Below are 21,381 nucleotides of genomic sequence, written 5' to 3' on the forward strand. Positions count from 1 at the left end.
TAGTTCCCCTTTCATTCTGCTCAGAAATGCAATCTAGGACCAAATTATCCCCCTTGTTTTTTCCATTTTTTCACTGACAGTTTTTTTTTAGTACAAGGGTATAGCCAGTGTAAAATTTGATGATTCTAAAACTGGTACTGCTATAAGTTCTAGTTAAGTTCTGTTTTTCACTTTAACACGATATTGTTAAAGTTCTATATTGGTATGATAGGACAATCCATTTTCAGTTGTGTGTCAATTGATTAGAACACTTCGTAGTTATGTTATGTTTGTAATCAAAAGGAGCCAAAATTTAAGCACTTATGTTTTTTTGTTTTTTTTTGCAACATTAATTTTTTTTGACAATAAAATACAGGGAAAAAATGTTTATGATTGGAGGGAAGTTGGAAATCTGTGACAGGTGTGAAGACTTTGAATTTTGTATCTGTTTAATTTTGTAGTTACCAAAATGTTTTGTTATTTAGAAAAAAGAAAAAAAATACCACTTCTACCTCTTTTTTTTTTTGAATCAGGTATTTTGGCTAAAAAGGTAAATTTTATCAAATTTTAAACAAAAGTATTATCAGAGATAAACTATAACATGTTTACATGCTTTATGTTTTCTGTGGGTCATAAAAGATGCTTTAATGTCTTGTTTTGTTTGTTTTGATTGGTCTCTGGCACGAAGTTGAACCCACATTGGTTCTTTCATACTTAGTAGAACCTTCAAAACGAATTTTTCCCCTACTGATTACATAGTTGATCGTGTGATGTCGAAATGTTGCCCCAAACTGCAGATAGGTCAGTACAAATAAAAAATTGTACAGAAGTGGATCATTACACGCCAGGGCCCGTATTCATCAAAGTTTTAGATGTGAAATTTTAGACTTGGAGTTGCAAACACGAAACATTCAGTTTGCTACGATTTTGTTTATAGTAAACTTACAATGCTGAAATTTTTGCCGAGTCATCTGAAGAATGTTCAAAGTGTCATCACATTATTTACGAGTTTATTAGTTTTTTTTGTTTAAAACATTGAAATTAACCTTTACCCTGCTAAATTTCTAAAATGGACTGGATTATCATTCAATTTGGGCAGTACCATTATTATTCGAAGGGGTGTTCACGGAAAATTTACAGACTGAATAGCGAACAGTGCAGACCATGATCTGCCTGCACATCCGTGCAGGCTGAACTTGGTCTGCACTGGTCGCAAAGGTGGAATCATTTGCCACCAGCAGGCTAAAAGTTAAACATTTAAAATCCTTAACACGGAAATTTACTAAGATGTTGATGAATGTGGGTGCTGATGTACTCATCTCTGATGTAAGGAAGTGGAATGTGCTGACCTGGTTTAAACTGGAGTGTCCGTACATGCACATTTATAGTGTTTCTTAGTCTCTAAAGTATCAGCCCATAACTCTGTACTTTTGGCCTTCAAAAAATAAAGAAGGAAAAAAAAATAAGATAAAAGAATAAATTTCCTATAATTATATTATTGTAAATTGGATTTTAAAACGAAAATATCAGCTAAGAATTTAAGAAGTTTTAAGCATTTAATTAATAAGCTTGTTTAACATTGAAACGTGTATGTTAATTCAAGGTTTTATATGAACAGTGTGAACAATGTTGGAAATATATCATAAATGTAAACTGGTTACAGTTTTTGGAAGCACATGCTTTAATCCTCCGAACTTTCCACGAGTTAAGAACAATCATTTACTTTGTTACTAGCTTTCATTGTTTTGATCAATGTTAGTTTTGTTATGGGCATTGTGTTCTGTATGTCATTTTGTTTTTAATGGACTGGTATTTTAGATGTGAATTTTGTTCATTGATACTTATTCCAGATGTCATTTTGTCTAGTATCACGTACACTGTTTGTTATTTTTTCTAAAGATACTTATGGTGTTTGTCAATTTTGTCTGTTGACACATTTGCTGAATGTCAATTTTGTCTATTGACAGCGTATGCTATATGTCAGTTTTGTCTATTGACACATACGCTATATGTCAATTTTTTTTATGGGCAGTGTATTCTCGTACAGCAGTAGCAGCTTTATTTGATATATTCAACGCCACTTTCAGTTAGCATAGCTTCAGTCTGTACCTCTAAAAATGTTTATATTAAAAATTTTCTTTCAAAAAGCAATAAATATATTCCTAATCTTATACACTGTTTGTTTGCTGTGTTACCTGTGAAACAGTAGGAGCTTCCCTCACTGAGATGTCAAGGTTGCTGATTTTGAATCGGGTTGCCTCACATTGCTGTGGGATAGAAACTTTGCTGGGAGTGTTGAATTCTTTCATGTCAGGAAGCCATATAGCTGGCTTGCGGGTCTGTGGTTCTACACAGGTGCCTGACTGTGCCTTAAATAATCTTGAGGTCTTCCTCCACCGTGAAACACTCCAAAGTTGCGCTATGACCTATAATTGTTGTGAAGTAAAACTGGAAAAAAAAAAAATTCAATTTCTAAGTGACAAGGTGAGCTATTGTGACCACTTGATGTCCGTCGTGCGTCAACAATTTCTAAAAAAAAATCTTTGAAAACCACTGGGCAGAATTACACCAAACTTCACAGGAATGATCCTTGGGTGGCCCCCTTTCAAAACTATTCAAAGAATTGAATTCCATGCAGAATTCTGGTTGCCATGGCAACCGAAAGGAAAAACTTTAAAAATCTTCTTGTCCAAAACCACAGGGCCTAGGGCTTTGATATCTGGTTTATAGCATCATCTAATGGTCCTCTACCAAAATTATTCAAATTATCCCCCTAGGGTCAAATGTGGCCCCGCCCCAGGGATCACATGGTTTATATAGACTTATATAGGGAAAACTTTGAAAATCTTCTTATACAAAACCACATGGCCTAGGGCTTTGATATTTGGTATGTAGCATCATCTAGTGGTCCTCTACCAAGATTGTTCAAATTATCCCCTAGGGTCAAATATGGCCCCGCCCTGGGGGTCACATGGTTTATATAGACTTATATATTGAAAACTTTGAAAATCTTGTTGTACAAAACCACATGATCTAGGGCTTTGATATTTGGTATGTAGCATCATCTAGTGGTCCTCTACCAAGATTGTTCAAATTATCCCCCTGGGGTCAAATATGGCCCCGGGGGTCTCGAGTTTTACATAGACTTAATGTAGGAAAAAAAGTTTAAAAATCTTCTTGTCTGAAACCACAACACTTAGACCTTTGATATTTGGTTTGTAGCATTGTCTTATGGTCCTCAACCAAAATTGTTCAAATTGTACCCCTTGGGTGAAAAGAGGCCTTTCCTGGGGGTCCCAAGTTTTATATAGACATATAGGAAAAAAGCTTTAAAAATCTTCTTGTCTGAAACCATACGACCTAGGCTTTTGATATTTGGTATGGTGCATTGTCTAGTAGTCCTCTACTAAAATTGTTCAAATTATGCCCCTGGGTTAAAAGAGGCCCCACCCTGGGGTCACTTAGTTATTATGTGAGTTATATAGGAAAAATACTTAAAATATCATCTGATCCTATTTCCAAGACTGTTTAATTATAATTACCTGATGACCCCAAGTAATATGATTTCACTTGACTGTGACCTTGACCTACTGACCTACTTTCTTGTTTTTTAAGATACAGCTTTGAAATTTTGATGACATACACAGTTTTGCACACAAATCGTAAAACTGAATTTCATTGACCATGAATGTGACCTACTGACTTTCTTAATATTTTATCATCATTTTGACACATGTAGCTTATATTACTCAGGTGAGTGATCCAGGGTCATCATAACCCTCTTGTTTGACTTAGCAGTTTTTGGTTAAGGTTTTGTATGTAAGCTGGTATCTCAGTACCCACTACTGGGAATGCATTGAAACTTCACACTCTTGTCCACTGTCATGAGCTGATAAGCACTGTGCTGGGTCCATAACCCAGTTTTGCATTTTTAGCTCACCAGAGCACTTTGTGCTCATAGTGTGGTATTGTAATCACGCTGTGTCTGTCGTCCGTCAAGTCGTCCGTCGTCAACAATAGTGTGTAAACGACATCTCCTCCAAAACCACTGAATGGATTTTAATGAAACTTGGCCTGGCTGTTCCTTGAATGGTCCTCTTCCAAAGTTGTTTTAACGGTTCCGCTTGGTTGCACATAGGGGCAGCCAGAGCTAAAAATAGAAAAATCTTCAAATGACATCTCCTAAACCAATGGTCCGTTTTTGAAATAATTTTACACAAATGGTCCTTCTGTCACCCTCTACCAAGATCGTTCAAATTATACTGATTAGTCAAAAAACATGGCTGCCAGGGGGCGTGGTCACTTTTCCCTATATGTATATTATGGAAATTTAAAAAATCTTCTTGTGTGAAACTGCTGGCTCAATTTTAAAATAATTTCACACAAATGGTCCTTGTGTGGCTCTCTTTGAAGATTGTTCAAATTATTTTGATTCGTCAAAAAATATGGTTGCCAGAGGGCATGGCCACTTTTCACTATATTTATACCATGGAAACTTTAAAAATCTTCTTGTGTGAAACTACTGGCCCAATTTTAAAATAATTTTACACATGTGGTCCTTTTGTGACCCTCTACCAAAATTGTCCAAATGATTCTGATTCGTCAAAAAACATGGCTGCCAGAGGGCATGGTCACTTTTCCCTACATGTATATAGTGGAAACTGCTGGCTGGATTTTAAAATAATTTTGCACAAATAGTCCTTGTGTGACCTCTACCAATATTGTTCAAATTCCGATTTGTTAAAAAACATGGCCGCCATAGGGCGTGGTCACTTTTCAGCAACAATTTCTTTAAACAACATCTCCAAAACCACTGAATGGATTTTGATGAAACTTTACACAAACGATCTCTGGGTACCCCTCTTTCAAAGTTGTTCAAATGGTTCCGGTTCATTGAACATATGGGTCTTTTTGGTTAAAAGTAGGTTTTCAGCTATCACACTTTAAAAATCTTTTTCTTTTGAGCTTTGATATTTGGCATGTGATATAAGGGTTTAACTCTCTACCACAATTGACCAAATTATTGCCCTATGGTCAAAAATGGCCACGCCCCTGTATGTGACATGTACTTACTATAGGCTTTTATATAAGAAACTTTGAAAGTCTTCTTCTCTGAATCAGTAATATCTAGGGTCTTGATTTTTGGGGTATGATATCAGAGTTGTACTGTCTAACTATTGCCCTAGGTTGAAGAATGTGTGTGATGGCTAACATAGAAGAAACCTGTCAATACCTGTACCATAATGTTGTACAAACACATTTAAAGCCTTATACACAGGTGAGCGCTTTAGGGTCAATGACCCTCTTGTTACAAAATTATGCCCCTTTTTCAACTTTTGTATTCATTCAGTTGACAAAGCTGTTGAATAGTCAAGTGTTGCTGTCCTCCGACAGCTCTTGTTCTTTTTCTAGGGCAATTACCAACCTCACAGGATCAAGTCCCATAACTCTAACATGTATTTTGGGCAAATTATGCCCCCTTTTGGACTTAAAAAAGTCCTGGGTTGAAGTTTTCATTGCAAGTAACTATCTCCAAAACTGATGCAGATACTGGATTAAAATTCAATAGATATTTTAACATTCAGGGTAATATTTCTGCTTCTGGGACAACAATTTGAATAGTCAAGCATTGGCTGTCTTAGGGACAGCTCTTTCTATAAAAATATTTCAATTAGCATGTAAGAATGAAAACAATTGAAGCCTTCTTGTGGTTTATTGTCTAATTTACCATGGTTCATTGTTCAGATACTTTGACATTTAACCACTCGGGGTTAACGCCATTGTGGTTCAATTCCTGCACATTTGAACCCTAAACTGTGATATATCAGATGACAAACCACTCGAAAGCCTTGATTATTAGCTAGACTATTCTAGCTTTCTACTCACACTGGTGTCGGCATCACACCTTGGTTAAAGTTTTGCATGCAAGTACAAATGGCATATTTTAACCCATATTTATCAAAGGAAAAAAGACATGCAAAATGGGCACAGTCAGTCTATCAGACTTTGTGACCTATCTCTAACTCAAGCGGTGTATAATTCGTTTTTGGCCATCCACCAAAGAATTCACACAGTACGCCATTATGGATCCGTCAAAGGCGGTCTTGAAAATGGCTGTCTGCAACGACTTTTTTGTTGCTATTTATACTAAGGTATATAATAAGTGATTTCAGTCTTATTTGGCATAAATGTTCCCCATAACCAGATGATGTATTACATGCAAGACACTGTTGTATGTGTGTATGTTCGGTACGTATGATCTCAATACAACTGAGTACCAGAGCAGAACAGTGTTTTCTCTTTTACTCAGTACAACAGTTTCAGAAAAATTACCTTAAAAATATTCGAACAATGTTCTAGAGTGCATAATTTTTTATATACACAGAAAGACCTTGGCTGTTGAAAGGGATAATAGCAATCAGCCCATTATAGGAGGTCAACCTAGGTCACTTGATAAGGATGAGGCCATTTACTTTAACCTTCAGCCTGCTTGTGGCAAGTGATTTTGCATTTGCGAACAGTGCAGACTAAGATCAGCGTGCACATCTGTGCAGGCTGATCTTGGTCCCCACTGTTTCCTATGCAGTCAGTAAATTTTCAGTGAACATCCCTTTGAATAATAAGTGGTGTTGCCCAAACTGAATGATGGACCAGTCCATTTTAGAAATTAAGCAGGGTAAAGGTTAAATATTCTGATTGTCAAAACAGTACTATAATGTAAAAGTCACCATTAGGACACTCAAACATGTTAACATCAGTGACCTCGATATTTTCAAAATGATAATCCAACTTTAATCAAAAACCCACTCAAGGCTTAACAATGAGCTGTGTAGTGCACAAGATATAAAATTCTATTGATTAAACAGATAAAAGCATTTTTTTTTATCGAATATGGCAAAGTTTTATGAAAGAATTGTTCAATGTAGTTTCACTCATAAGTGATGTAAATTACATACGTATGTAGGAAGTTAAGATAAGCAGCCTGGTTTCGATGGAATTTTAAAACTCATTAATTGGATACAGTCAATACTTTCAAATTGTCTATATACAACAGGGCTTGTAACCACGTGTTTCTTTAATGTATGGATTAGCATTTTGAAAGAATCAAGAAAACAAAATGTCAAGGTAAAAACAAAACTTTTATGTTAAATTTATTTCATTTCATATTTCAGTTATTGTATTATTCCATGAACAGCTGATGGCACAGATGTGCACACTTTGTATTAGAAATGCACTGTATTCACTTGTGTACCAGTTTTACCAGTATTTGTTCATTTACTGGTATTAGGTATGTTCAGTACCGTACTGCAAATTATGCGCACCGGTACACTTTCAAATATCAACGTAAGTATCTGGCAAAGTAAGGATATTGTTATTTGAAGAAAAGAAGAAAAAAGTATGTTTATCAAATAAATAATTTTAAAATTTGGAAAAATACCACCTGTGAAAATCTAACATGCATTTAATAACTCTTAGCCTGCTCGCGGTAAGTGATTCTGCCTTTGCGACCAGTGCAGACCAAGATTAGCCTGCACATCCGTGCAGTCTGATCATGGTCTGCACTGTTCGCCATTCAATCAGTATCGTTTTGGTAAGCACTCCTTCTAACAGTTAATGGTATTGTCCAAATTGAAAGATGGACAAGTTCATTGTAGAAATTTAGCAGGGTAAGGGTTCATAGCCCAAGAAAGGTGTACTATTATAAACAGTCTGACTAAAGTACATCTCCTATTACGCTACGCATAGGATCTGAAAAGACTATTCATAGCTTGTTTGATGACCTTTCGCTAAGTCCAACATGGCTTAAACTTTAGTTACAACATTTGAATTACTGTAGCCTTGACTTTTAGATATTTCAGCATTTCTTACGCCGTACTTGTGCAGATAGCGGTTAGCTCAGCGGTAGCACTTGCTTTGTTAAGCGAGGGGTCCCGTTGAACCCTTGGAATGTCTGCACATTTTTTTCTCTTTGACATTCAATACAAGTCGTCGATTGTTATAAGATATAAAATGGCAATAACTGGAATCCAAAATATACAGAAAATATGGTGAATGGGTCGTTCTCAGATCTTCGTTTAGAAGATCAAGTACTTAAGTCAGATTGCTATTATATATAGACTAAGTTTTGAACAAACCTATAGTGGACGCAACTTGACCCCGATGGTTGACCTTTGTATTATAATACATAATGAGGCACAGCCTGTTATGTAAAAGGAGTGTATGTAAAACACGAGCTGCACGAGAAAAAGGAAATGAAAATTTGTGTAAATATAAATTAGTGTATTGGAAAGTTTTAATTGATCAAACGTAAGTATATATACTTTGATACTGCACTGTATACAAACTAATTCCATATAAATATACACGGCTACCCTAAGCACCCTTGATTTCTATAATGAAATAACCGACATGAATAATCAGCATAAGGTCAACCATCGCGGTCAAGTTGCGTCTACTATACTATTTGGCTAAATTCTGATTTATATCCCCACCTTTGATATACATGTAGTTCTGTATTTGTATCAAACTTTATTTTAAAGATGTAAATTCAGCTTTTCCATTAGCCTGGCTCTCAGGCTGCATGATGGGGTTGAGCAGAGCATGGCAAATTAATTACAGTAATAATCATTTCAACACTCTGGAAAAGCTTCAGACTGTCCACCTAACGCACATGTTTTTGTTCTGTTCAGTGCATAATCAGCAAATCAGTGTTATCAGTGTTGGTCATACAAATGGCCGAAAATCACACCTGGCCAAAAATCACTTGACAGATTAAATACCAGGTGCATCTAAGGTCAGTAAAATTTCATAAAATCAGTATCAACTATTTAAGTAAATGTCTTTCTTCATCATTTTTTTTTAAAATAATTTTCAAATTTAAATAATACATATTTAATAAGCATCCAAACATTAATTCAGAAATGAATATTTCTCATTTTGAACATGAGCTGCTGCTAAACTTCAGTCATGTAAAAAAGAAAATTTAAAACATCCTTTTGGTAATTTTAAATATATTTCTGATATTTGTGAAAAAGACAAATAGAGCATGACGGAGTAAACAGTAATATAAAACTAATGCTGTAAACTGTGACAACAAATAACTTTAAGAATGTCATTCATGCGTTCAATATGTTTTGAGTAATTTTTATTAAAATACAATTTGTAGCAAATAAGCTAAAAATTGTGAAATCTTAGGTTAAATGAAATATAATTAGAAGAAAAAAATGATGTTGAACTTTCTGTTTATTAAATCAGCGGAATCTTATAAAATTGTACCAGTTTTTAAAACAGGAATTAAGTGAAATAGGATGAGATGTACGTTTTTAATGTTGTTTAGATAATTTATAGCTAGAAATTATATTTGTTTCATGATAATTTTAGTTTTATAGTATGTTGCAAAAATAATAAATGAGTTCAGGTATATTTAGTTTTATGAGTGTTTAGAATAATATAAGTTTTTTATAGTTTCGGATAATTTAAAGTTTGTTATTAGTTTTCAGAATAATTAAAAGTTTGAATAGTTCAGAATAATTAAAGTTGTTAATATATGTTTTCAGATAATTTCAGTGTTAGGTATGTATGTTTCAGGATAACTATAGTTCCGGATAATGAAAGTTTGTTATGTATGTTTCAGGATAATTTCAATTTGTTATGTATGGAAAACTTGATGAGGAGACAGAAGATTCATACAACATGAATGGTGAAGTGAACAAAGATTCGTATGCAACAAATGGTGGGCTTGATACAGGAAAAAACAATGGCTTTCGACACAGTGAACTGGAGGTGGCAGCTGATGACAAAGAAGGGAATAGACAGTGTGTAGACAAACAGGAGAATGTAGAGCAGTACAAAGTCTATCCATCTCGGTGGTTCATGCTGTTTGTTGTCTGCTGTCTCAACCTCTCAAATGCTATGGTAAAATTATCTGAAACTTTAAAAGCTAAGATGAATGTTCACAGTGAGGATGAAAAACTTACACAAAACTTTTATATAAAACACTGACAGGAATCACTTGCCTCTCACTCCAGGTGTTTGAAACCTGGCTTAAGGTGTAGAACTCTTCATGAAGTGTGAAAAAGCCAACCAGCTGGCTTATGGAAGGTCAGTGGTTTTACCCTGGTGCCCACCTGTCCCTGAATCAATGCCAAAATGGGCACATAGGGTCTTCCTCTGCAATCAAAAGGAGGAAAAATTACCATATGACCTTTATTATGATGTTGTGACTCAACCCAACCAAAAAACAAACAAACAGCAAATTACAGTAGTTGCTTTATGGTTATTTTTCATAGTCATTTTGTGTAAAATTTATGTGGTTAAACAAATCTCCAGCTTGCACAATTTACAGGCAAATTGGTAAATCTGTTGTCATGCTACCAGTGTTTGCAGTCTACTTTGTGATATCTGCATCAGAGCTTATAATCCTGAGTTTGGAGACTAGTCTCAAAATGCAGCCTTTCCATTGGTCAGTGTCAAGAGTTTGTTCAAAATCAGCCAATGAGATGCTTGGATTTAAATAGATCTTCTCTCAAACTCTGTATTATAACCTTGGACTTTTTTTTTCTACTTGAATTTTTTATGTAATGTTTCAGATGTGGATAACGTTTGCAGCGGCAGCTGATACAACTATTACATTCTACAGGATATCTTCTCTGCAACTGAACATGTTGTCCATGACCTTCATGTTTGCTACAGTACCTCTTGGCTTTGTGGCTTCCTGGGTTCTTGATACATTTGGGCTGCGAACAAGTGTGAGTATAATTAAAACCTCAAATTTCATTCAGATGGTAAAAAACTTAGTATCTATACTGCCGAGTATATATCTCTACTGCTGGGTATATGTCTAATTACTTCTCATGCTGAAAACTAAGCGGCATATTGATGATAAATGTGTTTATTATATAAACCATCTTCAAGCAAAGTCTCTTGAAGAATTGTAATAGTTTATTATAAATAGAGTTAATTGAAAATTCATCATTTGAAGTGCAAGACTTAAATTTCTGACTTAGCATGTTGGTCAACAAGGATCCAGAAATCCTTGAGTAGAACTTGATAGTGTTAATTCTTCAACTTCTTTATAATCACTTCTAACAGGCTACATGGTTAAGTAATCCTAAACTGTTACCTTGATCCCTGTATCTCCCCACCCCACCCAATATGGTCACATACCTATACTTCCCCCTTTCCTCCCTCCACTTCTCATGAAATATGAAATTTTGTAAGACGTATATTTCATTTACATCCACTTTTCCTTTCTACTTTTACAAGGCTTGTTTCAAAATTTTATCATCATCTTCAGTTTAATATGTGAGGTTTTTTTTTAAAGTAATAAGGTAATATAGGTGGACGGATAGCTCAGTGGTTTGCACACTGGCCTTCCAATCCTGAGGTCGGGGGTTCGATCCCCGGCAGCTACTCGGGAATTTTCAGAAATGCTTTTCAGTGTTTCCCACCCAACTAGAGGTGTACTGGTCAGGAACCCAGGCAATCCTTGCGTGTATCAGTGCTATACACTGGGCACGTTAAAGAACCAGGCTGTCTATTCGCAATGAGCTAGGCTAAGTTAGCCGGACAAGCCTGTATCTGATTTCTGATCTCTCTGTCGTGGGGGCTTTGTCTCACTCTGTCCCTCTGGTCAGATCGCTCTGTGTCTGTACTAGTAGAGGATGAATTGTGCGCCCTGTGTGGCTGCATTTGAACTATGTAAAGCGCCTTTGAACGTGAAATTGATCATGAAAAGGGCGCTATATAAATCTGGTATAATAATAATAATAATAATCATAATTTTTGTTATATTACAGTTACTGATATCAGCCTGGTTGAATGGTTTAGGAGGACTGCTGAGAAACATCAGTACACTAGATGTTATCCCCGAGGACCATGCCTACACGGTCCTTCTGATTGGTCAGATTCTGGCAGCGTGTGCTCAGCCATTTGTGATGTTTGCACCAACGAAGTTAGCGGCACTCTGGTTTCCAGAAAATCGCCGAGCAACTGCTAACATGATTGGAAGCATGAGTAGGTCAAGTGGTCTCTATTTGATTTTCCAGCAATTTTGATTTTCCTTTCTTCATATATACCTGTATAGATGAAAATGTATTTAGAGCCATGTAAACAATCATGAGATTTTCATAGAAAATTAGCAGTAATGGAGTCTATACCAGTCAGTGGAAATGTTTTTATGTAACTCAGATGTATAGCCTTACTAATGAAAACATTAGTAAAAGGAAGAATTTTAGCATTTTTCTTAAAGGTGAATTGTAGTCTTATTCCTTAAAGAAGAATTTTAGCATATCCCTTCACAACAATTCTAGCCATGCCTTCAATTATAAGAATTTTACTGTATCACTATAAAAAAAATAGCGTTAAGAAGAATTCCAGCATAAAAAAAATCTAGCAATTGCTCATTCAAGAAAAATGCCAGCATGCCTCAATAAAAAATATCTTACTAAAATTATTCATTCAAGAACAATTCTTGCATATTCCAGTAATAAAAATTCGACCATTTTCATTCTGACAAGAAGAATTTTATCCATTCCATTGGAAATAGTGATTATTGAAGAGTTTTACTACCTATTGTATTTGGAAATAAGTCTAGCAATATGAATTATATTGAACATTAACACGTTGCCTTTTATTGCATATTGCATAGTTGTGTGAATGTGTTCATAATTTCAAATTAATAATTATAATTGAGCCGCACCATGAGAAACAACATAGTGCATTTGTGACCAGCATGGATCCAGACCAGCCTGCGCATCTGCGCAGTCTGGTCAGGATCCATACTCTTCAGTTTCGAAGCCTATTGCAATTAGAGAAACCGTTACTGAACAGCATGGATCCTGACCAGACTGCGCGGATGCGCAGGCTGGTCTGGATCCATGCTGGTCGCAAATGCACTATGTTGGTTTTCCCATGGTGCGGCTCATATATATGTTGTGTGTTAATTTTCAGTGAATCCTTTGGGAAACATGGTGGCTTTCATCATAGTACCGCTGGTTGTAGAGGGCGTGTCTGACATCCCGTTGGCTGTAGGTACACAGTAAATACATTGACTCCAGAATGTGATAGATTTCATTTTTAGCTTGACTTAACAATGTATATATATAGAGAGCTATCCTACTCGACCTGTCGTCTGCATCGGCATCCATTCTTTTAAGTTGATGCACTTCCTCTTTATCTCTGTAATTACTCATCATCATCACACACATTAACTTGCATAAGGGCCATAACACTTGATGCCAATATTTCATGAATTATGCCCCCTTTTTACATAGAATTTCAGGTTAAAAGTTTTGATGCACTTTCAGTTTAGCTCCGTTATTACTGAATGGATTTGATTCAAACTTAAAACAGTAACTGTTGTTCAACATCATCACTCACATCATATGACACATGGGCCATATCTCTGACACCAACATTTCATGAATTATGCCCCCCTTTTAATTAGAATTTCAGGTTTAGGTTTAAATGCTCTTTCACTCTGATTCTGTTATTACTAAACAGATTGATTCAAACTTTAAGTAGTTCTTCCACATCATCACCAACACCATATGACACAAGGGTCATAACCCTGACACCAACAGTTCATGAATTATGCCCCCCTTTTACTTAAAATTTCAGGTTTAGGTTTAAATGCTCTTTCACTCAGACTGATTCTGTTATTACTGAACAGATTGATTCAAACTTTAAGTAGTTCTTCCACATCATCACCCACACCATATGACACAAGGGCCATAACTCTGACACCAACATTTTATTAATTATCTCCCTTTTTACTTAGAATTTTAGCTTCAAACTTAATATGATCTTTCACATCATCGTCCTCATCATATGAGTCATAACTCTGGCACAGATATTTCATGATTTAAGTCCCCTTTTTACTTAGAATTTCAGTTTAGTGGTGATGTTTTTTCACCTTTTTTCTGTTGTTACTAAACGGATTTGATTCTGACTTAAAATTGCTGTTCCACATCATCTTTTACCCATATCATATGAGACAAAGTCCATAACTCTTGCACCAGTATTTTATAAATTATGCATCCCTTTTCATGTTAAGGTTATGATGCACTTTTGCTCTATTTCAGTTATTAATACATGGATTGGATTTAAATTTTACAATATCAGCTGCATGATATGACACCATGTTACATTACTCTCGCAGAAATATTCCATGAATTATGTTCCATGTATACTTAGTCAGTGTTTTGATACAATTTCACTCTATCTCTAGTATTACTTAAAATATATATTTTACTCAGACTTAAAAACATCATCCACATTTGATTCATTAAACACTCCAGTGATAGATCCAGCTTCCTCAGATGTGCAAGCTGTTTGACACTATACGGCACCTCCAGTAAATGTAGAATTAAATATCAGAAGCAATATTGAAAGAAAGTAGCTTTATAATGCTTAAAAAAAAATTGTTTGGTTCCGGTATCCCGACCTACCCTAAATTTTTGGCCCGACCCTAAATGTTTTTATGGCCTTGGAGAATATTTTTTTCAACTTTTTAACAAAAAGTTGCAAAACTGTACTTAATTTTTATGCTTTAAATATGGCCAGTGATGTTAGAAATCAACCTACTGATGCTCTAAAGGCATAGCCCCCGTATTTGTATTCATTTTTTGACACAAAAATAATTTCCGAAAAGTCTCCCTTAATAAAAAAAAGATCCCCCCAAAAAAATTGTTTCCGACCTACCTACCATAATTTTTTGGAGCATATTACCAGAAACAAAGAATTCTTTTTCTAGGCCTTACCAGTTTTTCAGTGAATAATTGAAATATAAAAATAATTTCACAGAGAAAAATATCAGATATGTTTTTTCACAGGTAGAGAACTACAAAATGAGTAAAGAAAAATGTAGTTAAAACCAGTTTTAGATGCAATCTGATTAAAATCATCATCTAAAACACTTAGGCTTAGTAAGACTGTGTACTAATGTGTTTAATCTAATCTTGAGTCCACTTCAAAACAAACTGGCTATGCCCCTGATCATGACTGATGAACTTCAGATCTTACATTTTCTCTCAAGGCTATATGCCACTCATAAAAAATATTGCATTTTTTGTTCTCTCAGTCTTACAGAGGAACAAACAAAAATCCTCTTACTATGTTTTTGTCAGACATCACAGAACTGTTCTATAGACTCAGACAGGAAAAAAGACTGCTGGTAGTGGCAATAAATCATGGTGAAAATTGTTGATAACTGATAAGGAAATACTCTTTTTCACTAAGTATGAATTTGTGACTTTGATGATATCAGAAAAGAAAAAGGGAAGTGTCACCAACTGGTCCATGTTCAAAATTACTGATAAGCTGGAACAAGATCACATAATTATCATAATTGTTTATCATAGTAAGAAAAATTATGGATTAATATCATGCATATCCTGTTTCTTTCAGCTATGGATTGTTTCAGCTCCCGCCTTTTTCATCACCTTGGTAACAACATTTGGTGTACGAAGGTCAAGGCCACCTACACCACCATCACCTAGTGCAGGGGAGATAACACAGCCTTTCCTTACTGGCTTAAAACAGGTAACAGACTTTACAGTTATGGATAGTGTGAAGACAACTTAAAAACAATGAGAAAATACAATCAGTTTAATTAAATAGCACAAAACAGGATATCTCACAGAAATTCTAAAATACTGTAGATATATTTCTAAATTTGACTGGCATTCTCACAGTTTCGGTCAGTTTATATTCCAGGCCTGTTGTTTGCAAAACTAAAGAGTATTTGTTCAAGGGAGATAAATTAAACATGACATTGTGAACTAATTCAGCAGGATTATGTACCTTATACGCTTCAAATAATTTTTAACATATAAAAGAGCTCTAGCACCAAGAAATAATTAGTATTCGTTAGATATCATAACTCTTTTTAATTTGCTGGAAAACTAATAGTTGCAAGAATAAATCCTGAATGTTTATTTTGGAACTGATGGATTGAACTAGATGTCTAAGACAAGTATATCCTCAAAAGTTTTAAGTTTCATTTACATTTATTATTAATGCGTATTTTGTCTGTTTGCAGATTATAGTAAACAAGAACTATGTTGTGTTAAACCTGGGATTTGGAGCTGGCCTGGCCTTGTTTACAGCCCTGGCATCATTTCTGGAACAAATACTCTGTCCTAGGGGATACTCAGATGTATGTATAAATTGTTTTACTTAATGTTTTCAGGGTTTGGGTTTCTTTCAGTTAAGTTACATCAACACAATTTATGTCATATGGTTGCTATCCAGCTTCTGTTGGTACCCAAATAGCTCCTGCTGGCATTATTTTAGGTACAGACAGTCACGTGAGTAGTACCGCCAACCCTCGCAACCTGGCTGGATGTCTTCTGCCTATGATACGAGAACATGACTTTAACCCATAAACCTTAGACACAATTAAGTAATTCAGTGTTTATTAACAATTATATTATTGATTTTAATTGTCTTAGATTGAATAGATGTCAGTGAAATATTTTCACTTTGCTGGTGGTGGGGATGAATGTAGGACAAATTTCCCCCATCATCCCCCTTCCCCCTTAGTACCCTTATATAATCTTCTGCTCAAATTTGACAAAGGCATATAAAACTCCCTTTGATTTTGTTGAATAAAATTCCTTAAAAAATATATTAAAGTGTAAAAAAGTCATTAATTCTAATATGATAAATATAAATTTTTAAATGGAATTAAGTGAAAATTTGAATATAATTGAAAAGGGGTGGGAATTTGGCATGCCTTTGTTAAATTTAACAGGGGGGATTTTGTGTAATGGGACTTTGTCTGTATCCTGGTCGGTAGGGGTAGGTGGGATGTGGGGGCTGTAAGCATTTTACTGACTTTATTTAGTAGTGCCATTAGAATTGCACTTGATGGGAAGTAATAGGCTTTACTTGACTGGACAATACAAGAAAAATTCTGTATTGCTTAGTCGGATAGTCCTATCAGACCTCTCACATGATGTGCTAAAAATGCTAGAAATGTGGTGCAATGGGCTGGAATGACCATACTAGGGTCTTTTAAACTTTAACCTGCTAAATTTGTAAAATGTACTGGTCTCATTCAATTTTGGCAGTACCATTTATTATTCAAAGGGGTGTTCACTGAAAACTTATTGACAAAATAGCTTTTGAACGTTTATCAGCGCTTTTGAACGTTTATTTTATAGATGAAAAGGCGCTATAAAAATCTGGTAAAAAAATAGTGCAGACCAGGATTATCTGCAAGGATATGGAGGCTGATCTTGGTCTGCACTGGTCGCAAAGACAGAATCATTCGCCACCAGAAAGCTAAAGGTTAATTTAAATGTAATGTTGTTATGTATATGACAGGAATTTGCTGGTATTTGTGGAGCACTGATGATAGTGTTTGGGATGTTGCTGTCAGCTATAGCCGGGGTCTATGTTGATAAAACTAAACAATTTGATGATGTACTCAAGGTCTCCTACAGTCTTGCTGTTCTTTCAGGAATTGCTTTTACTCAGGTAAACATGGGGAACTTTTAAAAAAGGTATGGTGGTGTAATTGGTAGAAATGGTGTCATTTGCCTTTTTGTGTTTTATTTTTCCAGGATGCATGTAACTGGCTAAGGCTACACAATGTCGGTTTATTGTTCCATTAAAGCATGCCAGAGAGGAATTTATTTAGGATGTTATTTATAATTTATATCATTTTGCTTAAGTTAACCTTTAGCCGGCTAAATTTCTAAAATGGACTGGTCCGTCATTCAATTTGGGCAATACCATTTATTATGCGAATATGTGCTCAGCTGAATAGTAAACAGTGCAGACCATGATCAGTCTGCATGGACGTGCAGGCTGGTCTTAAATTGGTCTGCAATGATTCCAAAGGCAGAATCACTTGCAGCCAAAAGGCTAAATGTTAAATTGCCACAGCTATATCAATGTTAAGTAAGGTCTGGCTAATGTATCTGAAAAAGCATTAACATAAACAAATAGGAATTTTACTTGATTTTGTTGAATAACTCAGCCGTGAAAATTTGCCTTCCTGCAATATACTATACTAATAATTTTGTAGAACTTTACTGTATTTTAGCTTGATTCTGAGGAAAATTATCAATTTATTTGAAACTCCCTATGCTGGGATGCTGGTGTCATATGCTATAGAAAGAAACATGAAAAGTTTGAACATGCAAAGTTTGAAGTATGATCTCTTTTTTTTGTTATATTAGGTTTCTCGTCTCCGAGATCAGCATGTCTGGGTTGCAATTTCAGCAGCCTTATTTGGAGGCTTTGGTCTCACAATTTATCCAATCAGTATGGAGCTAGCTGTAGAAGTTACCTACCCTGTTGCCGAGGCAACCAGCTCAGGATTGTGTATTGTTGGAGGGTAAATGTATTATATAATTATATTCAACAATATATTTCAACAGTTTCATAAGAAAAAAAGTCTAGAATTTAAATTGTCAATAAATTGCGTTTCCAACCAAACTTAATTTGCTTTTGCACATGAAGGTTGTAAATCTAACCGTGCTGTTTTCATTTGATTGTTTAACCACAAAAGTTTGCTTCTCTTGCGTGTATTCATTTAATATTATTTATTGAACTGGGGATGAACCATTCATCAGAGCAAAAACAGTCACGTTTTACATCTTATTTTATATTATTAAAAGTATCAACATTTCGCGCCCCAACCAAAATTCTAGATCCACCTCTGGTGTCGAGACCAGCCCTAAGCAGAAAAAATTAACCCAAAGAGATTGTACAAAATATATAATTTCAGGAATCAACATGTAATGTCAAGAAAGATAAAAGTTAACCAATGTCATAACTTGTAATTTCTTTATTTAGAACAGTTAGATACATAATTTATAATAAATGAGCCACACCATGAGAAAACCAACATAGTTCATTTGCGACCAGCATGGATCCAGACCAGCCTGTGCATCCACACAGTCTGGTCAGGATTCATGCTTTTTGTTTTCAAAGCCTATTGCAATTAGAGAAACCGTTAGCGAACATGCGCAGGCTGGTCTGGATCCATGCTGGTCGCAAATGCATTATGTTTGTTTTCTCATGGTGCAGCTCAAATTGATACCTTGTAGACAAGCCCAGGGAATAGCCTACATGTTTGCCATGCAGTATTTAACCAAGCCATTGTCAGGTCATGAACTGACCCTGGAGTCCGGCTGTCATATAGCAGAGAATGCTACCACAACTGTGTTCGAGCCCCAGGATTGGACGTGTGAGTGTAACTGTTTGCAAAACCTCTATTATACAAGCACTGTTTCTATAGTATAATAATGTGCTTAATATGGCAATGTTAAAATGAACTTTTCTTCTGTCAGGTTTAAAACAGCATTTTTAATGCAAAGCTCAGTGTACATGTATATCTATTTTTACTGCATATAACTAGTTGACTTTATATTCAGTAAACTGGCTGAACTCAGGTGCTCTAAAGGGACAGTTTGTCCAATCTTTCCAATAGATCTAATTGTTATAGCAGAAATTAAGTCATTGCATATGTATTTTAACCTTTAGCCTGCTGGTGGCAAGTGATTCTGCCTTTGTGACCAGTACAGACCAAGATCATTGTCTGCACTGTTCGCTATTCAGTCTTTTAAATTTTCAGTAAACACTCCTTTGAATAATAAGTGGTACTGCCCAAATTTAAAGATGGACCAGTCCATTTTAGAAATAGAAATTTTAATTGCATTTTTAGCCTGTTAAAAGATGAAAAAATGTTTGAAAATCAAGCTTTAAATTTTCAGATTCCAACCTGTTCATTTTCAATGTGATCTCTACTGTTGCTGTTGTAATGCTTGTGCTGTTATTCAAACCCAAGTATAAAAGACTGGAAGCCGAGAAAAAGATAGCAGCTCTTGCTAAGAAAACAACAGACACAGAAAAGTCTTACAGTGTAAATACAGTTTCCAATACAGAGTTATGACATTAATTATAAGTGTCCATTTTGCATTGATCTTTTTGAGATTTTTGTAGTGAAATTTTTATCACTTTCCTATACACATTTTACTTGCCATACCTGTATCACACTCAGTCGCTGCATGGAATTACTTTTGTTAAATTATTTGCAGATTTTTCCTCATTGTACTATGAATTTACCTATCATGGATTTACTTTATATTATTTAATTTATATGAATAATTTATATGACAATTGTATACAGGATTACAAAATAGATGTAGATATTTTGTCATTACAAAATCTTAATTATTTCTTAGATGTCAAATGTGCATCACACATTTTTACATTGACTTGAGCCAGTATAAGTTGGAACCATTATTTGGTTTATTAAATGATCTCAAAATGCTCCCCTTGAGTCGCTGATGCTAATAGATCATGTATGGTGTTTTGAAGAGTCTAGAAATACTCTGCAGCTGCTTGGAACCACAGTTGCAGTGTCTTCAAGAATCTGAGAAGGTTCCCCTTGAGTCAATGAAGCTTCGGTCCATAATCATGGTGTGTTATAGGCTCTGGGAGGGTTCCCCTTTAGCAACTGCTGTTTGGTACCATAAGTATGGCATTCCGGGAAAGTTCACATTGAGCCACTCAAGCTTGGAACCATATTTATCTCTGGGAATGTTCCCATTTAGTAACTGCAGCTTGGAATCATAATTATGGTGTGTTAAAAGCTCTAGAAAATTGCAGTTCAAAACCATAATTATGACTTGTTAAAGACACAGGGAATGTTCCCTTTGAGCAACTGAGGCTTTGATCAATATTTACGGTGTATTAAAGACTCTGGCAATGTTCCCCTTGAGTCACTGAAGTTTGGAACCATAGTTACGTTGTGTTAAAGACTCTAATAGAGTTGAATCCCTTGAGCAACTGCTGTTAAGAATTATAATTATAGCGTGTTAAGACTCTGGGAATGATCCCTTTGCGCCACTGGTGCTTGGATTAATAATTATGGTTCATTAAAGACTCTGTAAATGTTCTCCTTGAGCCACTGGTCAATGCTGGGCACCATAATTATCTCTTGAGCTAGATCTACTGAAGCTTAAATAGTAAACATGATTATGGTGTGTTAAGACGCCAGAAATGCTCTCTTTGAGCCTTGAAGCTTTATAGACCTGTATTTATTAATCAAGCATTACACTTCAAAATGCTATTTTTTGTTTGTGTGCTGTCATTGGTAAGTGTACACAGATTGTATTGAAACATATTGGCAACGTTATATCGTAGGAGGACCTGTTTCAGTGACCTTCTGAAAATCTGCTGCCATTTCCATGTGCAATATTTCAGGTAACTAATTATGGTAGGGTTGCTAACAGTAACATTTCAACTTTAGATACGCTCGAATAAAATGTTGTGCTGACAATGACAGTTTGGTGGCATTGTTATTTCCATGGTAACCCCAGTTATGAGACATTTTTCTTATTACTTTTTATGCTCTCAAATTCTGATCAAGCACTTTGGTTA

General features: G+C 35.3%; 1 protein-coding gene across 1 annotated transcript; it reads left to right on the forward strand.

Moving 5' to 3' along the window:
* Nucleotides 1-6,808: 6,808 nt before the first annotated feature.
* On the forward strand, nt 6,809-20,240 carry LOC123547137 (solute carrier family 49 member A3-like). The gene is made up of 11 exons (XM_045333992.2): nt 6,809-7,104; nt 9,614-9,894; nt 10,569-10,727; nt 11,778-11,994; nt 12,931-13,007; nt 15,388-15,522; nt 16,022-16,138; nt 17,311-17,463; nt 18,171-18,328; nt 19,044-19,183; nt 19,710-20,240. Exons 2-11 carry the CDS (start codon nt 9,631-9,633, stop codon nt 19,886-19,888), a joined length of 1,599 nt encoding a protein of 532 aa, XP_045189927.2. The 5' UTR covers nt 6,809-7,104; nt 9,614-9,630; the 3' UTR covers nt 19,889-20,240.
* The last annotated feature ends 1,141 nt before the right edge of the window (nt 20,241-21,381 follow it).

Source organism: Mercenaria mercenaria, chromosome 9, assembly GCF_021730395.1.
Source record: "Mercenaria mercenaria strain notata chromosome 9, MADL_Memer_1, whole genome shotgun sequence".
Classification (NCBI taxonomy): domain Eukaryota; kingdom Metazoa; phylum Mollusca; class Bivalvia; order Venerida; family Veneridae; genus Mercenaria; species Mercenaria mercenaria.

What these genes read in the sequence shown, in the direction of transcription:
- LOC123547137 (XM_045333992.2), top strand. Translation starts at nt 9,631, where the DNA reads ATGTATGGAAAACTTGATGAGGAGACAGAAGATTCATACAACATGAAT. An exon ending in TGTCTGACATCCCGTTGGCT is followed by an intron (nt 13,008 to 15,387) that starts GTAGGTACACAG and finishes TGTTTCTTTCAG; the next exon opens with CTATGGATTGTTTCAGCTCC. An exon ending in GGATTGTGTATTGTTGGAGG is followed by an intron (nt 18,329 to 19,043) that starts GTAAATGTATTA and finishes GATACCTTGTAG; the next exon opens with ACAAGCCCAGGGAATAGCCT.